The 21,302-nt window shown below is 38.7% G+C and overlaps 1 protein-coding gene across 1 annotated transcript; it reads right to left on the bottom strand.

Annotated features, from left to right (window-relative positions):
- Positions 1 to 578: 578 nt before the first annotated feature.
- phox2bb (paired like homeobox 2Bb) lies at positions 579 to 3,890 on the bottom strand. Its single transcript, XM_031743000.2, has 3 exons — positions 3,447 to 3,890; positions 2,617 to 2,804; positions 579 to 2,280 (listed from the first exon to the last, which is right to left on the bottom strand). The coding sequence occupies exons 1-3, from the start codon at positions 3,685 to 3,687 to the stop codon at positions 1,852 to 1,854; spliced, it is 858 nt and encodes a 285-aa protein (XP_031598860.1). The 5' UTR covers positions 3,688 to 3,890; the 3' UTR covers positions 579 to 1,851.
- Between the last annotated feature and the right edge of the window lie 17,412 nt (positions 3,891 to 21,302).

Genomic DNA, 21,302 nt, shown 5'->3' with positions numbered 1-21,302 from the left:
TGATCTCACCTAAAATCTGGTAGCAATTAATCTCAAATTGTGCCTTGAGTCAGAAAACTGGACTCGACGGATTTTTTTTTAATAGAAGAAAAAGTGTCAGCCAGTTTGTTTAACTCCTTATTTACCATCTTAAAAATAAACCTGATTTGAGTTTCATTTCTTAAAAAATAATTAATTTTTGTCTTTTAGTGTAGTCTAATTTCAAGTTCGTATACAATATTTCCCCCGAATTTAAACATTGCCTTCAAATAAGAGTTAGTTTCTTGTAGAAAGATTCTGGGGTTTTTTTGTTTGTTTGTTTGTTTGTTTGTTTGTTTTAAAGAAACATCCTGATTTCACAAATCAAACTAAAGGCCGGATTACTTTCCCCCATTCTTGTTTTTTCCCCAAAAGTCAATCGGAAAGAACGAATTCTGAAACGTCGCGGTGCTGTCCGTGGTGCTGAAATCATCGCCCTTTTCAAACCCCCGAGACAAAATATGGTTTTTCAAAATTGTTCAAGAATCGTATACTACAAAAAGAATAATAACCAATAATTTCCACGATTTCTTTCCCAAAGAAAAACATGACAAAAACAATATGGACTATTATTTTTTTTTTATCATCAACAATCATTTCAATGGTACACCTGGAAAACTATGTGCACATGTAGAAATATTTCCTTCTTAAATATAAGCATTCATTACCTACATATAAATAACTTTCAGATCCTGGACAAAACATGTTACATAATGCTCACAAAATGGGAGGGAAATCATTGTAAAATCAGACAAAGAGACAACATGCAAATTATATAGAAATAAATACAATGTTTGCATCCATTCCCCTTTTTTACCCAAAATAAATTCTTCCGAGGGAATTTTGTAAAACATCAAAAAGACTTGTATGATCGATCTACGAGGGAGTATGGCCTATGGTTCAACTATAGGAGACAATAATACGTATTAACACTATACAATTTTGAGCCACAAAAACATTGCCGTAGAAAGACACACAAAACATACAGATTTCCTGTCAGAGGTGAACATTGCAGTAAGTTTGTGCCTTTTTTCTTGAGGAAATAATTGTGTTTATATCGATAATTTAAAGAAACTAAACTCTCAGCAGCCTTAGAAACCAAAACACAGCTGTAAGAGGCCACTTCCACACAGCAGGTTGTGTCTGCAGAGAACAAAACAGCAAAATGCGTCAGCGTCTTGTTGGATATTGGTTCATACCATATGTTTGTGGAAAGCATCCTCAGTCGTGGAGATTCAACGTCTCTGAACGAAACAAAGCATCTGATGAACACTGACATTTAATGTGACTAAACGAGGCTCCTTTGCTCACTGATGGCACTACGCGTTTCCAGCGCGGCGACGTTTGTTTATGCTCCAAATCTGAACAAAAAATATTCATCTTAACAAGTCAATTGATCCGATTTTAAGTATTTATTTCAAGCTTAATGTGTTTTTAATTAATGCATGAATAATGGATGTTTAGATAACATTGGTGAACGTAGAAAAAAAGACCTTTTCTGTCTTATTTCTCAGTGTATTTCGTCCCGAGACATGCTTGAAAAGATTTTACACAACTTGCACTTGTTTGAAGAAAATAACTTTTTCTTTTCTTTTTTTTAATTATAAGACGATCTGACTTGTCAAGATGGATATGTTTGCCGCAAACTGCCAACTGGCCACAAGAAACGACGCAAGGCGTAAAATTAAAAGAACAGTAGTAATCTTTTTTTTTCCTAACTGCTTTTTGTTGTCCTTAAGTCAGTCTTGGGCGATTGCTTTTCAGTCTCCAGAGAAGGAGGAAACGTATCTCTCTTCCCCTGTTCTGCTTCTCTTTTCCCGATGTGAAGCTTCATTAGAACATGCTGGTCTTTACTAACGTAGCTTTGGCTCCGTTCTGTCTTTGCAAAGACGACAGTACGCTGGCGAAGGGCCCGCCCAATGAGTCCGGGATAGAGGTGATGGTCCCCGGTGCGGTGGCCCAGCCTTGGCTTGGTGCTGTCACTCCCATGCCGGTGGACACGGAGGTCTTCACTTGGTCCGCTTGTCCGTTCCCGGTGGTGTTGACTTGGCCTGCAGTAGGACTCGGTCCGCCGCAGTTGGAGGTGGGCACGGGGTTCGGGCCCGGTCCTCCTGTGCTGTCAGGGTCGGTGGTTTTGGTCTCTTTGCTGTCTTCATCTCTCGAATCGGACTTCTTTCCAGAACTGGACTTGGCAGCAGCTGCAGCCGCTGCTGCAGCCCGCTCCTGCTTGCGGAATTTGGCACGTCGGTTTTGGAACCATACCTGTTTAGTTGTGAAAAGGTGGAAGTAGAAACGTTAAGCGATCGTGACTTAAATTTCTAGAAGACTGACAAAACAAAGCGCGACAGAAAAGTTGGTTCTCTAAATAAGTTTAGTCATATAAAGACGTTTTAATATCTGAAAGCCTCTAAAGAAAGGCGTTGTCTATTTTGCCAATGTGTACACAGCAGTAGTACTCAGTACTTCACATTGTGAAAGCAGTTCAACTTTTACTTAAAATCTAGTGATAATGATTGATTAGACCCAGTATTTTGAAATATTTCTCATTTGCATCCACCAGTGCGTAACTGTGAGTAAAGGGAGCCAGTGGTTATGTACCTGCACTCTGGCTTCAGTCAGATCGATTTTGAGTGCCAGCTCCTCTCTAGTGTAGATATCCGGGTAGTGTGTTTCAGCAAAAACCCGCTCCAGCTCCTTCAGCTGTGCGCTGGTGAAAGTGGTCCGGATGCGCCTCTGCTTTCTCTTCTCGTTCAGTCCGCCGTGATCCGTGAAGAGTTTGTATGGAACTGTAAATGAAATGTCATGGTTACACGTGCAGTGGTCTTATCGGTGCAGTAATAGGGAGATATGAGGGTGTGTAAATGTGATGTTGTCAAATGGAAGTAAATTCAAATTCAATATTTTGTATAAAATCCGGTTAAGGACGCTGGGCTAAAGCTTCCAATTGTATTATGCCTTTGATTACCTTTGAATTAGTTCAGAACTGATAACGTTGCAGACCTGTGATGGGGTTAATTGTAATGTTAAACTAATTGTTCTCCTCAGATTGAGGCTCAAGTTTGAAAACTTGTCATAATGTTCCCATCCGCCCCGCTTGTTGCTACTGTAACTCCAATTCGGTGTCAATAATGAGCTTTAGTCTTTGGTTATCTAATTATTTTCGAAGCTTTATGTCTCATCGCAAAGTAAATAAATTATGCCTATCATTTTGGCAGCTTAAGATAATTCTGTTGGCGGTTTTGGGTGTGACTGGGATAGTATAACCCCGTAACCGAATTACCGCTTGCCTGCAATCGCTTCTAACGTGATAAATTCTTTCATTTGTGTAAGCAAATTTCGTTTGGTAAATACTAAACACATTTCCATTTTCAAATGCAATCAAGGCGTCCTATAATACACCGGGTTGAGGCTCTGGAGCCGCTGCTTACCTGCGGCGTACGGGCTGCTCTGGTGGTCCCGCAGGGTCCCCAGACTGCAGGACCCCGGCGTGAGAGACGGACAGCCGGAGGTGGCCCCAAAAGTGGTCCTGATGGGATTGTACTGAAACCCACTGGCTTGACTGCACGAACTGAAGTCCGCATAGGCCGATGCCAAGCTCGAAGTGTCCATCCCGGCCATACATGACTCGTAGGCAGAGGAATTTAGGTAAGAATACTCCATTTTATACATTTGAGAAGGCTCGGTAGAGTTAGAAAGCTGCACTTCCCTGGAAAAAATGTCAAACAAAAGCACCCAAAAAATGGGTTTGAAAGAAAAAAATAATAAAAACAAAAATGAGGAGGACGCGCGGTCTGAGTTTGGGGGGAAAGATGACTTGTTTGGTTTGAACTGGTTGGAAAAAAAGGCTGGACGGTGGGTAGATGTTCACTGCTCAGCGCCTGCTCCAAAACTGGCCTCCTTTATAGGAACCTAGCCCTGTTTTATGAAAAGCCCCCTAAGAGCCGCCTAGCCCGAGGTCTCTAGAGCATATAGTCCTCATAATAAACTTGGCTCTTTCCGCTTGGACAATAGCAAAGCGTTTGGTCTTATTGCTAGCGCTTTTTTACATGACAATAACTCATCAGTCTATTGGGCTGGCACTGGGGGCCCGGGCTGTCCAACCTCCCTATCATTGATCCCCTGCATCTCTAATTAGAATTTAATACCTCGCCATTACGCACCCCTCCTCCACCACCGCCGCCGCCGCCCACCCCTCTACCCATCCACCCCACTCCTCTCCAACCACCATCTTGCCCTTTAATTCAATCACACCACTTGGAAATAATGAAAGTTGGGTGACGATTCTCCCTGATCCAATTTTCTCCAAGCTTTTAAGCCTTTTAAGCGACCGTATACCTTGGGCAGGATTTCACATAGTATTCCCCCTCTACCTCTTCTTTCTGCCCGTCTGCTCCGACTATTTTCACTGATCCTGACTCTGGTCTTCTGCAGTGAAGCCAAACGTGTCGGCTTTTATCTCTTATAACCATCTATATTTTTATTGGGGCTAAACAATTTGTTTCAAAAGCACCTGGTTTAATTTGTTTAATTACTTGTTTGTATCAGCTTTAGAGAAGAAAAAAAACCCCGAAATATGCATTCATGTGAATGATTTTATATCAGTGGATGATTTTTAAACTGAATGTGTGCTACCTACACGCAGTATCGCCTGTCTGGATTTCTTCGGGTTTTATTTAACACGAAACTCTTAGACATAGCTCGATTTTAAGTATCATTTGTGGTTCACGACTTTGTTGCTGTTATTAAGGAGGGAGGTAGAAAGAAAGGTAGAAATTGTCTCTATGGACTCAAAGCCCAACGTGTTGGAATTTATGTGCGGTAATAAAGGTATTTTCCGGCTTCGATTTCATACTAAATTTTGCCTTTTCTGCCAACATTTTTCCAAATCTTTTCCTGCTCAGCTGCAGTATAATCTCCCCGAAACTTCCGGGTGTATTTTTATGATTCAAATGAGTTTGTAATTGTCTTTATTACTTTCATTATTCCGTTTATTTGGCAAATAACATCTTTCTAATGAAAGTAACGAACTGGCGAGGCAGTCATCGGACCTCTTAGGCTCACAATATTGGCTGAGTGGTTAATTTGGTTTGTGTAATAAGGTGAACCATTTTGTATGGCGCTTACACTCTCGATGTGTTTCTTCTTCTTCTTTTTTTTCCACTGGACCGAGTTCAAGTCCTCTGTTGAAGCAGCCAGCTTTCCCTTTCAAATGATCGAAACACAAAAAGAAGAAAAAGCAATTACGGTGCATTTATTAAATTTAGCACATAAGTGTTTGATTATTGAATTTATTATTCTGTTCATGCTTGGGTGATTGATATGAGTAGTGGCCCTACATCGAAGTGTTACAATAATATTCCTATAATAATCTGAGGATAAAATGATCAATAGAGTATATTAGTATTTTCTATTATTATTATTATTATTATCTTGAGGCTATCAGCTTGGACATTACATATTACAAAATTTTGTCTTAAAACCTATAAAACATCATCATAAGATTTTTATGGACTCTTGTAACTGTAGTACCTCGGAGATATTTGATTTTGTCATAATATTGAGTTTTATATACAATAATTTTATAGGCTGATATAAAAACAATGTAGAGGTTTACTGGAAAAATGCTAGCAGGTCAATATCTGAAGACACTCATAAAGATTTCATATTCTAAATAGCTGCATAGCTAAATAAACTAAATTAAAATAAATGACCTATATCTATATATTCCTGTAGACTGTGCACCATTTATACCTCCATGACATAAAATATACGATTTTTTTTTAAAATTGTTGCCTTTTAGTGAAAATATTGACTTGCTTTGTTATTTAAACTGAAACAGAGGAGAATATGAAGCTGAATGTGGCACCGAACACAACAAGGTGCAGCTCCCGCTAAATAAAAAAATAGAAAACCTGCTTGCATTCTGCCATCAATTATTTTTCTCCACAATTGCTGACGTGTTGCAGTGTGTTTCTCCCTTTTCTTCCGTGTGTACATTGTCTTCCCAGGGATCAATGAGAACAGAAAAAAGTTAATTCTTTCTTGACACAACCCGGTCCCTATTATGTAAATGTTTTCTTTTTTTATTTTCTCTTTCTACACACGAGCTGGGACCCAAAAGTTGTACCAAATGGTTAATTTGATTATTGAAACCAAAGAGCCAAATGGTTCACCGTCCTCCCTCCACGCGTCTGGCAGCGAGAAAAGAAACCATCTCTGGGAATTAATCTAATAACGCTCAAAGAAACGAGAAGTCTTTTCTGATATTTCGCCGAGGCAAATACAATTATAGCTTTTAGCCATCGGTTTCTTTCACTGAAGCTGCTCTTTATTCTTGTGGTCTATAGTCCCTCCGCCATAGACCAGCTATTGAAACGCCTCCTTTTTTATAGTTTCAACATCTTTTAATTCTTTCAGCTGGTTCGGCTGGCACCCAAAGCCGCAGTTTGATTTTGTTTTGATGTGAGAATATAAAATCTGAAAGGGGAAAATCTGCAATGTGAGCTGACTTCAGTGACTTTTTAAAGATTTTGCAAGATGCAAAAGGTGCAATCACCTTTATGTGGATGCACAGGGTCTGTTGGCTGCAGGTTGAAACACTCTCCATACAAAGCACCTTTTCCAAACACAGTCAGTGAGGAAGAAACAGTGATTTACACTAACATAATTGTCCTTTAATTCGTAATTACGGTGCAAATAAAAGGCCTCAACCATATGTATTCACTTAAATAAATCAGGAAAACGCGATGTGTGCAAGACCTTAAATTCCCTTGGCAAGTGCCGGACAATAGCAGGGATATGGGAGGAACTCCTCTCCATTTAGTGCACACTATCGTTGCTCAGCAATATAGGAATGCGGGTCGACAGGAGGGACAAAAAGAGGAACAAAATGCCATTGTCTCTGGATGGATTGGATGGATCCACTCCCCTGAAAAGGCAAAGTAACAGAGGAGGATAAAGAGAGAGAGAGAGAAAGATGGGAGGGTCCCGCTGTCACATTTCACCTACAATGTCTCACTCCTCCGCCCGAGGAAATCCTACGCTTATCAAAACGGTTATTAATAAGGCCGCGTGTTGCAGGGGAGGGGCTCTGGAGCAGATAAAAAATTCATTTTGGGGACGATCTCTCATGGCAATTTAGTCTGATGTCTCAATTTGACGGGATGGATAGAAGGTCTCGCTCTAGTTGCAAAATGCGTGAAAAATATCTGAGAAAAACGATTACAAGATGAGAAAGGGGGCTTTGCTACATCTTTACACTAATAATTCGTGTTATTATTAATGGTCGGCAATTATAATATTCTGTAATAAATCACATTCATGTTAGATATTTTGTCTAGGTGTACTTCGTTTTCACCATGTAAAACTGAACATCGCAAAATATGTTAACTCAAAAGGACGGTTGGGGTGGGGTGGGGGAATCAAACATCAGACTTTAAGGTGTTCCAGGCTGGTGCGTAAAAGGCGCATCGCGTTTCCAAGCGCACAGATGGAAAGTGACATCTGGGGAAGAGGCAAAATTAAATTAGAAGCTGGTGTCTTTCTCCATGTCTGCAGAAAAAAGCGTTCAGCCAGCACAAAAGACGCCAGGGATGCAGCCTGCTGCGAGCACGCTCAGTCCCGTGTTGTTGTTTGTGTATTTTGTATTTTTATGGGGAAAATATTATGTGCCTTTACAGCTTGTTAAAAGCTATGAAATAAAATCACCAGAGGTCACGGTGATCGTCAGATACAGTAAAGGAGAGGAAGGGAGGGGGGAAAAAATCAACTTAGCGCCATTTCATCTCGCCTTTATGGGTTTATAATGATCACGTAATAAATTGTGAATGTAACTGTTTTGATTTCGTGGACTACAGGTTGTGTTGTGTGTAATTTTTCCATCTTACTTTATGTTAACTGTCTTCCAGATGCTGCAGCCAGCTCCAGCAGAGCACAGCTCGTCTCCTCTGGCCTCTCTGGCCCCTCTGAGCCTTTATCTGCTCTTCCCAAGTGACCAAGAGACCAGCCAGTGGATTAACATAAAAATCTTATTCCAGTGGATAAGATTAGGAAACATATTACCCTCAAACGCGGCCTTGGCACGGGCGAGAGCCAGGCAAGGAATCAATTACTAAATTACTCCAACCTCTAAGTCGACATTAACGCAGAGAAATGCCATCGACCGGTCCTGAAATAAGATTTCGCAAAGATGTGATCATTAAATCTCTTGCCAGTGTTCAAGAATTTGATTCATAAAATCGTCTGAAATGAGATGGAATTAAATTCTTATCGGAGCTCTTGTCATCGTTTCATCCCGCGCTGTTTAACGTTGGTCAATGGCCTTCATGAGATTTTCCCTGTAAATAAACTTCGTAATTGAATCCGCCTCTCCACGACACATTGTTTGGTTGTTATTAATTTATTGCAGCCATGCAGGCGGACGGATGGGGTATGCAGGCCGGAGTCAGGCTTAGATGGTCCCAGATAAATGTTTTAAGTCACAGACGCCGAACCAACGTAGTGATTTAGACTCAGTTAAACTGCAACAAGCTTTTTTGGGGAGGGGGGCAATCTGAAAAATCATCTGTCATTTTTTTTCTGGCCTCCTGCTCCCCCTCCCTCCCTCCCCCCCAGTGGGGTCAAAGCATATTTTATTTAGCATAGTCTACTGGCATTAACCCCCTTCCAACCCCCGCATTAGCAATTGACAATTATTAGCCTGAGCCTCATAAATCAGCTGCGTGACCCGTTATTATTGTTGAATTGAATAGCTGTTGGGGAAGTGAGGGTCAGTGTCATTAACTTGCCTCCCCTCTCACCCTCCGCACCCACCCCTCCTCTATCCTACACCACCCTCGGGCCCCCTGAAGGCATTTGGCTCTCTATACAAGGACCTGCTGGCTAATAATGCCGTGTGGTCGGCCTAAAAGCTTAATCACACATGCATTAAGCAGCAGACAGGGGCCTTTTGTGCGCACGTAGGTTTACTGGAATTAAGCGATTAATGGTCATCTGAGCGGCAGGCGACAAGGCGGCGCATCGAGGATGATGGAGCGGTTTTTAATGTCAAAAAAGGGAAGAGAGAAGGAGCGGAGGCGGCAGGGTGAAAGGAAGGAAAGAGGGAGGGAGGGCTGGGCAGCAATTACAGTAGGCCGTGTCTCCCAATCCATCATAAAACGTCAAGGTCATTGTGAGTTATATTGATTATTAGACTATACAACGCTTTGTAATGTTTATTACACACCCCTGCTTCGACATTACAATATGCAAAAATGCCGCATGTAAACACCTGCTATCAATTTCTAAAGCTGCTCATTTGTTTAGCCTCGTGCCCCGTTCTCAATTTCATATTCTTTTGATGCGCTGAGACTAAACACGTGGCCCCATTTGTACATTAGACTCTTTATTTTGCCCCCAGACTCCATCTGCATAAACCACCAGGCAGCTCATATGAATTATTATTTCCATATAGTCAAAAGAGTCCCAATAAGAGACAATAACCCTGCATGCACAAAAACAGGTCTTCTGAAATCTATTGTTTCTTGTACATCTGAGGTCACTAATGTTAATGAACTTATCAATATCACAAGCTGTCAGGGTGCTTATAGTGTTACTGCTGTAACAAAACTTCAGTGTTGCTCACAAACATTTTGTAAGACAGATTAAATAACCATTTATTTAAGCTTATTTACAGCCATCACCTGATCATACAGATGATTTGAGGTAGTTTTAGTGTGCATGTGTGTTTGACTGAAATCTGAACAGCTTCAGTCTACCCCTATTAACAACTAATGAACACCATATACCCCCACAGTCATGTAGGTTAAACTAATATGGCTACTTTACAATTCATTCATACACAAGCAGCATTTAGGGCCTCTTCTGGACATCAAATTCAACTGTTTTGCATCTGAAAGTTTATTACTGCAAAGTAAAACAGTCTAAATCTACCATGGCTGGTGTTTCTAAGCAAGTTTCTCTCCACTTTTACCACTGAGATGAGGTACTATATAGTTTTAATTTTACAAATTCCTTTTTTGTTTTGAAGTTTTAAAACAAAAGCTTAGAAATAATAATAAAACAAATAGATCTAAACCTATATGCAAAGAAAGCTAAACATAACAGCAGAAATATTGAAGAAGCGGTGCTTAGTTGTTTATTTCCACATTTTTTTATAATTACTTAGTTGAAGAAGTTTACCACACGGGGTGGACATTACAGTAGCTCCCATTAGTATCACCCATAATAAAGATGGTATCATGATATAGCAGTTTTATAATTCTCAATACATGAAAATCTATTATGATAAATAAGGAGTAGGATCATATCACTTTAGTTAATTAGCGCTCTAATTTATTTTCCATTGTCATCCCCTCCATCACTCATTTTCCTGCTGTGAGCTACTTCTTCACTAGAAGTTACTTAACTTCAGTTCACTTTAGATTTAGATTAGATAACCACCCTATCTATTTTCCACTAAAGCAGTTCCAGTACCCAAATATTTGTTCCATGCTTTTCCATTGATACACAGTGGCGAAAAGCTGGCACTGGCATGGCTAGCACAAAATTGCCAGGCCCAAATTTGAAGTCACTGTTTTCAGTGGCTTTAAAAGGTGAAACAACAAGAAACTCACCAATGGAGATGCATTCTGCAGATTCAGCATCTGCACCACATAATATACTGCTTGTGCTTCATAATAGGTAGTAGAACAGTACAGTACAATCGTGACTGATAAGTTAAACTGTCTTTGTTTAGAGCATTTGGCTACAGCTTATTGATAAGATATTGAGAGAAGAAGTGAATAAAATCTATTTTAATTAACCATGGCACCATTTTAAATGATTTGCTTGTTTGTTTTTTGTTGATTTGACATGTTTCAGTCTAGCACTTACTACTCCAACTGCTGTTTGTGCATTACTTTGAATATTTTAATGGTATTGAGTCCCACATCCAATTTGTGAAGCTCTATTTGGCAGCGTTTCCTCATAAAAAAAGTTGTTAGTGAATTAATTGTTGAATACCAGATGGATGCTAAATTAAACAAACCTTTGTTTCTTCCCAAACAAAATGTATAGCTGTGTTTTTTGTACGTGCATCTTGGTAAGTGCATGGTATTTGATATTTTATAATCAGTTAATAAGTAATGATTAGCGCATTCATTTGCATGCTAGAAAATCATTTTATAAGATAACTGTGACGAGTCTTTCATGCGTAAATCCAGAGTTCATGTTGAATCACATCCATCTTTGAACAGCAAGATCCTGATACCATCATCTCTCTTCTCTCCAGCAGCAACCTCAAATTTACTAAACTGTACAAGAGGAAGTCAACTTCCTCGAAATTCATGCACACTTTGTCACCACTGCTCATCTTCGATGAAGCCATCCGTATTGATGGGAGAGGGTGATTTATATTGCCATGACTACCATCCAATGGCAGCACTTGTTGATCAATCAAAGCTAATTTGATTGGATGGAATCCTTAAAGAACAGCCAGATGGGAGCCATCAGAGTCAGTCTGTCCACTGCAGACTCTGATTCACTTCCTGTTCCCAGAAGGCCACTGTCTGGGCTCTGAAGGATGATGCTGCACTACAGAGCTGGAAGACAAAGATTCGGCATTCTGGCTGAAATCAATAGATGCGGATGGCAAATTGGTCGGTAAACAAAAAGGGTGCTTTGATTTATAATGTTTTCTAATGTTTTCACAGAGGCTCTTGTTAGTGGGCTTCATCATTAGAGCCCATATCAAGTCACTAGAAGATACAGGCATAATTTTTTATGTATTTTTCATAATATGAACAAATCAAAAGAACACAACAATGATTTGATCATTATGATATGTTCTCTGTAGCCAAAATCTTGTTCATTTGTTTTGTCAATTTAAAAATATTGCAAAGCCGCCCTGTTGCTTCATTAGGATGGATAGATACGGTGTTTAGAGTCTGTCCAACATTCCCGCTTCTGGAAATAGTAAAGCACAAAATGCGTATTGATCAGCATTTGAAACTAGTCCATAGCAAATGCACTATTTACTCCAGCTTGACTAATAATGATGCCTGATCATTTTAAGAAATGCTTCAGCCTTTTTAAAAACACATTTTTCACCCACTTACTGTTGATGCTTTTGCAATTTTCATGAAATTTTCTCAGAGAAAAAAACAAAACAAATAACACCAACTTTATTTTTTAAATGACTTTCAGCAGCAGGGATGGTTTTGTTGTTGTTTGTTTGTTGGCAAAGAACATGAAGTGGGTAAGAAAAATGTAAAGGGGCTTCATGAAAAAACGGTCGAATATATGACTTTGTATGGAACAACAAGTCTTCGAAATAAATATATACTGCCTGAGACAATCCATAGATTGTCCAGGAATAACACGCTATAATACACTCAACAGCCACTTTGTGAGTTCAGCTACACCTGTTCAATCAGACATGGCATTATCTTAGACATGGTCAAGATAACCTACTAAGGTTCAGAGCATCAGTATGGGGATAATTTTAGTGACTTTGAATGTGGAATGTTGTTGCCAGATAAGTTTGTCTGAGTCTTTCAGAAACTGCTGACCAACTGGGGCTGTCCTATACAAACATCTCCCAGGTTTACAGAGAATGATTAAAAGATAAGAACAGGAAACTAATTCACATGTGCTCATCACCACTGGACAACAGAAGACTGGAAAAACCTTGCTTGGTCTGATGAGTCTTGAGTTTTGCTGTAACATCTGAATGAAGGGATCCAAATTTGGTGTAAACAACATGAAACAGTTCAGGCTGAGGGTGGTGTAATGGCATTAGGGAAAAATTTTTGTGGCAGATTTTGGACTCCTTAGTACCAACTGAGCATGCATTAACCCTTTAACACAAACTGTATTATATATGATACATATTCTTGTGGATTTATAAGAACATCTGCATCATCACTGTGATTTTTTTTTACCCCAAAAAGCTTTAAAAAATGGCACAATGCATTTTACGCAATCAATTGCACAAAAATGCCAGATATAGTAAAATTTACACAAATGAAAACTGCTAATTGATCGTATTCTTTCTTTTTCCTTCTTTTTTTGTAATTTAAGGCACCATATTATGAAGGTATCATAGTGATAGAGAAGTCTAGGCTCTCTGTGAGACTACTGCAGCACTGCTTTTGGAAAATGATTACATTGTCATGTTTAGCAAGTACTGGGACCTCAATAATCATAGTGCCGTAGGAGTCGTGTCAAAGCCCAGTATAAGATAAATAAGAGTTATTCTGAATGGGTAATGATGCAAAGCTACACCAGTTCAAGAATAAACACAGGGAGCTAGAAGTGAGCTGGAAATGATCCACTTTACTTTTGAAGTGACAAAGTTCATGTTAAGAGGCAGGTAGCATGTCAGAATTTGACCAGATGGCTGGAATTTGAATATTTTTTTTACTGTCATTAGCTGTTCTTTCATTTGTATTTAGATTTAAGGCACCAAAACTATTTAGTTAGAGTTGGAGACACATTACTGGTTTGAAATAGACACCTTTGCAACACAAGACACATCTCAGAAAGCTAATTTTTAATATTAGGGTGATGACAACAGCTCTCATTTTACATGAACTTAGTAACACAGCCCCCTACTGTTTGCTTTACTTTAATACATAACTAGGCTGTAATAATAGCTTTCCCATGTGATCTTTGGGGCCATATTATGAAGGTATGATAGAGATAGAGAAGTCTAGGCTCTCTGTGAGACTACTGCAGCACTGCTTTTGGAAAATCATTACATTGTCATGTTTACCAAGTACTGGGACCTAATGATCATAGTGCCTGCTAAATACAGGTGCTGTGATTTTAATTTTTTTTTCAAATATAATCAAGTACTGAAAAAAGAAATCATATAGTCAAATGTCAAAGTTACTTATTTAAAAGCATGTTGAGAATATGTGAATATATTTGTACCCAATTTCATGAAAAAATATTCAATAGATGCAAAGAAATTTTACCCCAGCTACAGACAATCTGGCGATGTCCCATAGGTAGAGACATTAGAGTATACATTTCAAAATGATAATAATTTGTAGGGACTATCCATTATTTTTGGAGCCAGTGGTGAGTAAAGACCTCCTGTGATGTGCAAGAGAGGGAACACAGTTTCCAAAATGAAATCTTGAAACCACTGGCTATTGTCATACGGTGATGTATTATTATTATTATTATTAGATTTAAAAATGTATCTACATTTGTAAACAATGCCCAGCACAGAAGAGAAAGTCTTGAATAAGGTATCCTGTGTCTACACCTTATACCCCAAACTACTGGTTGTTCTCCAGTAGTTTGGTCTATAGTCTCAACTATAGTTGAAATGCATCAGGTAAAGGGATCACTAATGTCAGTAGGCCTGTAAAACGTTTTAGACAATCTACAGTTTTTATTCTAGACTAAAGTGGTAGATCAACCCAAACTACAAGGCTAAAAATGTATATGTTAGCTGAGTAAAAACAGAGTGCCATGATACACCTTTGAGCTTCCTTCCTCTCTGCAGTATATTATTTCTGTGCAGTGCATCTTCCCTCCTCTGCCTCCCCTTTGGTAGCTTGACGTGACAAATAGCTGGATCTGCACTTTTCTGCAGCAAAACCAACATGCCCCTCATCATCGCTGGGTGCAAATTTGATCAGAACACACCCAGAATCCCCTGGCTGCCTGATGATGAATTGGCATATTAGGAACGATGTTTATGCATCAGCCCAGCGCTCTCTGGCAAATGACAGTAAATTGCCTCTCAGACAAATCTCTGGTCTGGGATTCCACTGACTGGCGATGAATTGAGCCTTCTTCCTGGATCCCATGGGTTCCAGGAAACCTTGTCAAAGAGAGCAGATGATGACTCCTCTTTAATCAGCTGGGGTTTGCAGATAGTTTACAGTGAAATTAGAGCTTTTCAGCTCATTTGGTGAAAACAAAGGTGAGATTAGACACAAATAAACTGCACAGTAGCTCTGAGATAAATAAAGATCGATGCAGAGCATCACTGAAAACAACCATCTTTTTTCTACATGGTATTGTGATCAGATTTTTTGTATGTTTTGGCATTTTATAGAAATGAATATGACATCAAGCAAACCTTAATATAAAAAAGTACCAGAGGAAGAACATCAATTTACCCTTATTGCTTTGAGGGATTTGAGAAAAGCTACATTCATCAACAAATTACTATTACTGTATATTTACCTTTTAATGCACTCTGTCAGTTGTAATGCCCCATTGATGGAGTGAGCTTGGGAAGTCAGGAGTTGAACTTGGCTGTTCATATAGCTTTTATATGAATTAACGTCACTGTAAGCTGGTCTAGCTTGGCCTGGTCCAGGTCCAGATTGAAGCCACAGAATGAAAACCAATAGCCCTGGGCTGATATAGAGTAGCAGTGAGAAGACAGAGGGAACCGTAAGAAGAGCAATAAAGCTAATGTGATCAAAGAAAATGGCTCTCTGAATAGAGGTGGAATGAAAGCCATACCCCTGAAATCTGGGTTTGCAGGCCCTGGTAGAGGTGACAGCATGATGAAGTTTCTATTGGATTTTCTGAGAGCAGAAGCAAAGTAGCCCTAAACCACTACTACTCATGTGTTGGATATGAAATTGATAGGCAATATGTGTTCATGAGGTAAATTGCATTGGCAGACTTGCTGAGATAGGCTTATATATGAATAACATCCCAAACACTGGCAAAGTTGACACAAACTTTAACTGAATTTCTTAATGGTTCGTGGAAGCATTCGAAGGTCAGTTAAAAAGCAGGTTTCACTAGTTTTAGTTGAGGGTTGTTAATGTTGTTTTTCATGCTCTGTTATAAACGTGGAAAGAAAATCTGTGGACATGTTCTCCGTGCTTCTCAGAGGGGAATAAGTACAAAGTACATAAGTACAAAAATAGCCACTTGTTTTAACCAAAGGATGCAGAAGAGCATCTCTGATTGCACAACCTTGAAGCAGAAGACCTACAGCATCAGAAGACCACTCTGGGGCCCACTCCTGTTGGGTAATAACAGGAAATTTAGGCTACAAATTGTATGGACTCTACAAAATTTGACAATAGAAGACTGGAAAAATGTTCCTTATTCTTTTAGGTTCAATCCAGTGCTAGCAAGGTCTAACTAATCAAGTTTAGATGGATTTTAACTTTCTCCGTTTACTTCCAGTCTTTACTTTAAGCTAATCTCAATATTCTGCATGAATTCTCAGGTAGAATTCAGATCACAGTTGTAAGTCTTAACAACTAAAACAATCCTGGGTGGGCTTTTATGGAGGTTTAAGTTTACGTCTTGCATCAATAAAAATAACGTTTTTTAGGAAAGCTATGGAGTCTATTCATTCTTTTTTGGCAACCATTTATATATTAGGTGGGGTGGACTCCAGAAAAGGTTCAAACATTTGATTAAAAATGTATCATGGTGGATTTTAGCCACAACTTACAGTCTTTTTCTAAACCTAACGAAGCAGTTTAGGTGTATAAACCTAAATTCATGCAATGGTCACCCAGTGGTTACAAACGTCAGTCTCCTAGATGAAAGTTCTCTTTGGACCGTATCTGTCCCTCAACATTTCTGCTTGCTTTCAATGAGGACTTTGTTGCTTTTTAGACTACCTCAACTGACTGTCCATCCTAATGAGGCACGAGCAAATCTGCAAACTAATATTTGCTGTTTTGGGCACCACTGGCAATCGACCTACTCTGCTGTGTAGGTGAAAGGACTTCCAAATTCTCATGAAAATATCTGGCCTTGTTTGCTCAGTACTGCCAACATTATAGCCATAAATGTGTTTACCATGTCTTCAACAAAGCCAATCAGTCAGCAAACCAAGGCCACTCCTACAGGCATTTATTAGCATGACTGAAATGACTTTGCTGGTTGTGTTTGCATTGATGTACAATTTGACGCGGAATTAAATCAAGTAACCAAGTTGATGCATGTTGTGATTTGGTTAGGGTAACTCAGCTAATCTCATATTCTTATTATGACACACCCAGTTCATACAGCTGGTTTATTATGATAACACACTTTATTTTCAGAGTAAAGCAAGACTCAATTATATGAAATAAGTGACAGACAGAAGCATTTAAAGTACCAGCCTCAATTTATTTTGCTACAAATGAAATGCTGCTCAGTTAAAGACAGAAACATATCGCTTTATTATATTTAATGAACTATTTTAGATGGTATATATTGTAATTGAATAAAGTCTCTTGTTAAGTGGTTTACTGCAGAGGTATGTCCATATAAGCAAATTAACCTGAATATTACATTTATCTGAATCTTTGACACCTTTTGATTACTGCTTTTAATACTTTATGATTAAAAGAGCTAATTGGTATTTCCTATCCAATCCTATCCTGTCAGCCAGAGAGTGTTGAGGTCTGTTTAAAAGCAATCACAAAATGCCCACCCGTTTGATACCAGCGTTTGTCCGCCCTCTCCTTCCCCTGCCTGCGTTTGCAGGTTTGCATTTGAATCAGTGGGCTGGTGGGGGCCCGAGCGCTCGGCCACGTGGACCAGATTGATGTCATTGTCTCGGCACACTGACCTTTGCTGTAATACCCACGGCAGACATCACAAACTCTCACATCAATTTAGCCCAATTGGATGTGGCATGTCTTGGCTAACTCAATTTGTGGAGAAATGCACCTGTCTCTGCCTTCCCTCCCTATAGATTTACTCAAGGGGAGGGGGTGGTATTGCAGGGAAGAGAAAGGGAGAGTGAGGGGAGGGTTTTGGAGTGGAGTTGGCCGCTGATCCGCTGCACCCTTCCACCCTCATCCGACCCTCACCCTCCAAAACATTCACCCACATGCATATAAACACCATACACCAACTTTTCCCTTCTTCTCTTTCTCTCAGCTCTTTTCCCTCTGCCATACTTTGCAGACGTAGCGCCTCTGCAGCAGCACACACCCTGAACAGTTTGTGTGTGTGTATTTTCCAAGGTCTGGGCAGAGTGTCTGGGAGGAGCAGAAGGAGAGCCATTAGCCCAGTGGTAATCAGATTAGAACGACGTTAAAGGGGGATGTGAATTTAAACAGCCAGCAGAGAGAAGAAGAGGAAAAGTTGGAGGTGTTATTAAGGTTGTTCATTACTCATATGCTCTCAGTGTGTGTGTGTAGCATACGTTTACGTTTGGTCTGCAAGGTCACTTTTATATGCAGCATATGTGGATTTGAGCAGCTGTGCATTATGTCTGTGTTCAGCAAAGCATACTAGTTTTTCTTTCTTGTGTGTTTAAGAGGACGCATTTGAGTTTTAGAGTTATTGTTACCTTTAGAGTGAAATTTTGGGAAATGCACATCCTATAAAACTGTTTCAAGGTCAAAACTTCACAATCAGGTTTAAGTTAAGGTTAGGATAGTGGTTAGGAATTTATTTGGGATGGGTACGGTTAGAGCGAGGGGCTCAGGAAGGCATTCTATCGGTGAGGGTCCTCAGAAAGATGGATGTACAAACATGTGTGTATCTGTGTGATTATGAGTGTGTGTTTGTTTTATGCAAAGTGCGCAAGCTGTCAGAGATGAGTAATACGTGTTGGGATCTGAGCATTAGGTAATGAGCTCCATGCTGTGAGGTGAGGCATGAACCCTCCATCTGCACTGATAGTGCTTACTTGTAAACATGCAACAACACACGTTTGTTTTACTATCCTTGTAAGGACCTGTAGTCTTGTACTTTCCCTGATCCTGAGCAAAACTGAAGTCCTAAGTAATATTTTACTTTCCTGAAAAAATAAACAGATTGTGCATGGAAATATAAAGAATAGAGGAAAGAGACAGAGCATTTCACAGCATCTGCTGTCATTTGTTTGAGTTTGAAGCTATTAGTCAAATAGACTTTGGGATGATGTAGGTAAACATGCATGTGAAGAGCAAAAAAAGGGTGCAAATTTGATTAAACAAAACCTCAAAAATACCAGCTATCATCTGATGAGGATTTAGCAAGTTAGCATTTTATTTTCCAAACAATATTTAGTCGAGTCAACAGGAAGTCTCAATGTAATGTGAAAGGCAGTACTTGTAGATATATCTATAACAGCTGTGCAGTTTTTAGGCCTTTGATTTGGTTACATACTGTACAACTGACCCTCTTATTAAACCCATTTTCATAAACAGCAAAAAGAACCCCAAAAAACAAATGGTTATTTCTTATTACAATAATAATAAGAAGAAGAAGAAGAAGAAATAACCATTTGTTCAACGTATTCTGCAGTTTATTCTTTGGTATCCAATGTTCCAGTCAAGAAAGCACTGCTATTTGATGATGTACAAAGTAAATGACTTTAGATCAGGATGATGGATGTGTAGCATTTTAGACTTTCATTCATAAGACTGAGGCTTGCACCACAGTCTGCATTTTTATTTACTGTGACCACAGTTTTTCTCTAAACCTTATCAAACTGTAATTCGCATTTTAGATACTGCTGTTACCAATATTTGTTAAATTTTTGTCCCTTAACAGTCTTTATATTGCACAATGCTCCACTATCACCTTTCATGCCTAGTTATAAGTTTGTGAGGGCTGCACGACTGTCAGCTTGTTTTAAAAAATCTAATGTCACCAAAGGACAAAAGTTAATTCTTACAGTTTTATCAAAGATCTTGTTGTTTTGTTAAAATATATACATATTTCTGCTCTCATGGAAACATTCTTCCCATCATTCAATGACACAGTACATTTACACCATAACAACATTTCTCCAAAACAATCAATTTCAAGCACATTCTACTAAAATATTTTGCAACACCATTAAACCTCGGCATGCATGAGTGAACATGTACACCCACAAATGGATGTTGAGATAACATTCTTAGGCTTTATAGATTTTCCCTGCAGTGGCATTGACAGGTGAGTCAATAAGCCAGCAGGGTAAAGACGAGCCTAACCTTACTATTCACTTAACATTGACTTACGTGGAATCTCCTGGAAAACACAGCGAAAAGAGCACCGAGTTCCACAATACCAAGATACCCCAGCATATTATACTGTTAGTGGTTTTCAAGTGATGAGTGTCAAAGTATTTACCGTTTCACCATGATTAATAGTGCTCCTATTACATCAATAGTTAATTTGTATAAAGGGTTTGCATACATATGTGTTGGAATAAATGGATCCAAGCCAAAAAATGTAAATCTTTTTTAATAAGTGGTAACAAACTATACAGAAAACCGATGTTGAAAATGATGGCTGATATAGAGTCACTATGCAGTTTATACTTAATTATCCGTCATGTTTTCTGTAATGCTCTTTAATACTTTTGCTGGTAATTAAATGATAAAACAAAACTGTGTCCTGGTAATTAAAGACTTTATGAGGAAACTGCTTCTTTCTTAAGTTAAAATGCACAGTCAAGTCTTTTTTTTAGTAATTTTTCTGTCTAATAGAGTATTGTGATTATGGTTTTAACCCTTTAAAACCCAAACCACGAAATAACTGCCAGAAATCTTTAAGTTTTGATAATGGAGTGTTTGTTCAACCTTTAGAAAAAAAATATAAAAATATATCAAATTTTAATCTCCATATATGAGTTTTAATTTGTATCACATTTGCTACATTAGCCATATTTTTGCAATTTAGTCATTGCAAATGTGTCATGCAATTTATAACATTTTTTGAGGGTAAAAAAAAGTCACGCTGATCATGTAGAAGTCTCACAACTCACAAAACTCACAAAAAGATATTTATCAAATATGATACACTTGGCTTTAAAAGGTTAAGGGGCCAGTGTGACTCCCACCAATTTCACACTGTGACTGTCCAAGAATTGATTTGACATAATAATACATTAACCAGCCAAAAAGGTCCTTTAGCTGCTCAGTTAATTAGGGATCAAGACCATTTATCAATTTATTACTAATATCTAAAATTAGAACTCTTGCATAATGCAAACCTCTATGAATTTATAATGCATTTATTGCATTTAATGCATTATTACTGAGTATGGTATTATCAAATAATTTTATTTAAACAGAGTACTGACATAATTGTAGCTTTCATCAAACAAGAATAAGAACTTCATGCTTTTTAATAAAACAAACACATTTTAAAGCAGCAACATCATTTACCATATTAATTTCTTTATATTTGTATGACATTAAAGTGACAGTGGTTAAGATGACCACCCAGCGGTTTTATGTAGTTGTAATACAGTTGGTGGGACTGTCCAAAAATGGTGTTGTGCTGCATTGCATCACTTCTGTTTTCCTCATAACCTAGCAACTGCACTCAAGACAGCACATGGAGCAAGAAAACAAGTAATAACTATCTTCACTGAAGAGGTAAAGTAAAAT

This window comes from Oreochromis aureus, linkage group 2, assembly GCF_013358895.1.
Source record: "Oreochromis aureus strain Israel breed Guangdong linkage group 2, ZZ_aureus, whole genome shotgun sequence".
NCBI lineage: Eukaryota > Metazoa > Chordata > Actinopteri > Cichliformes > Cichlidae > Oreochromis > Oreochromis aureus.
The sequence above is the reverse complement of the archived record's forward strand: the minus strand, read 5'-3'. Positions and strand labels throughout refer to the sequence as shown.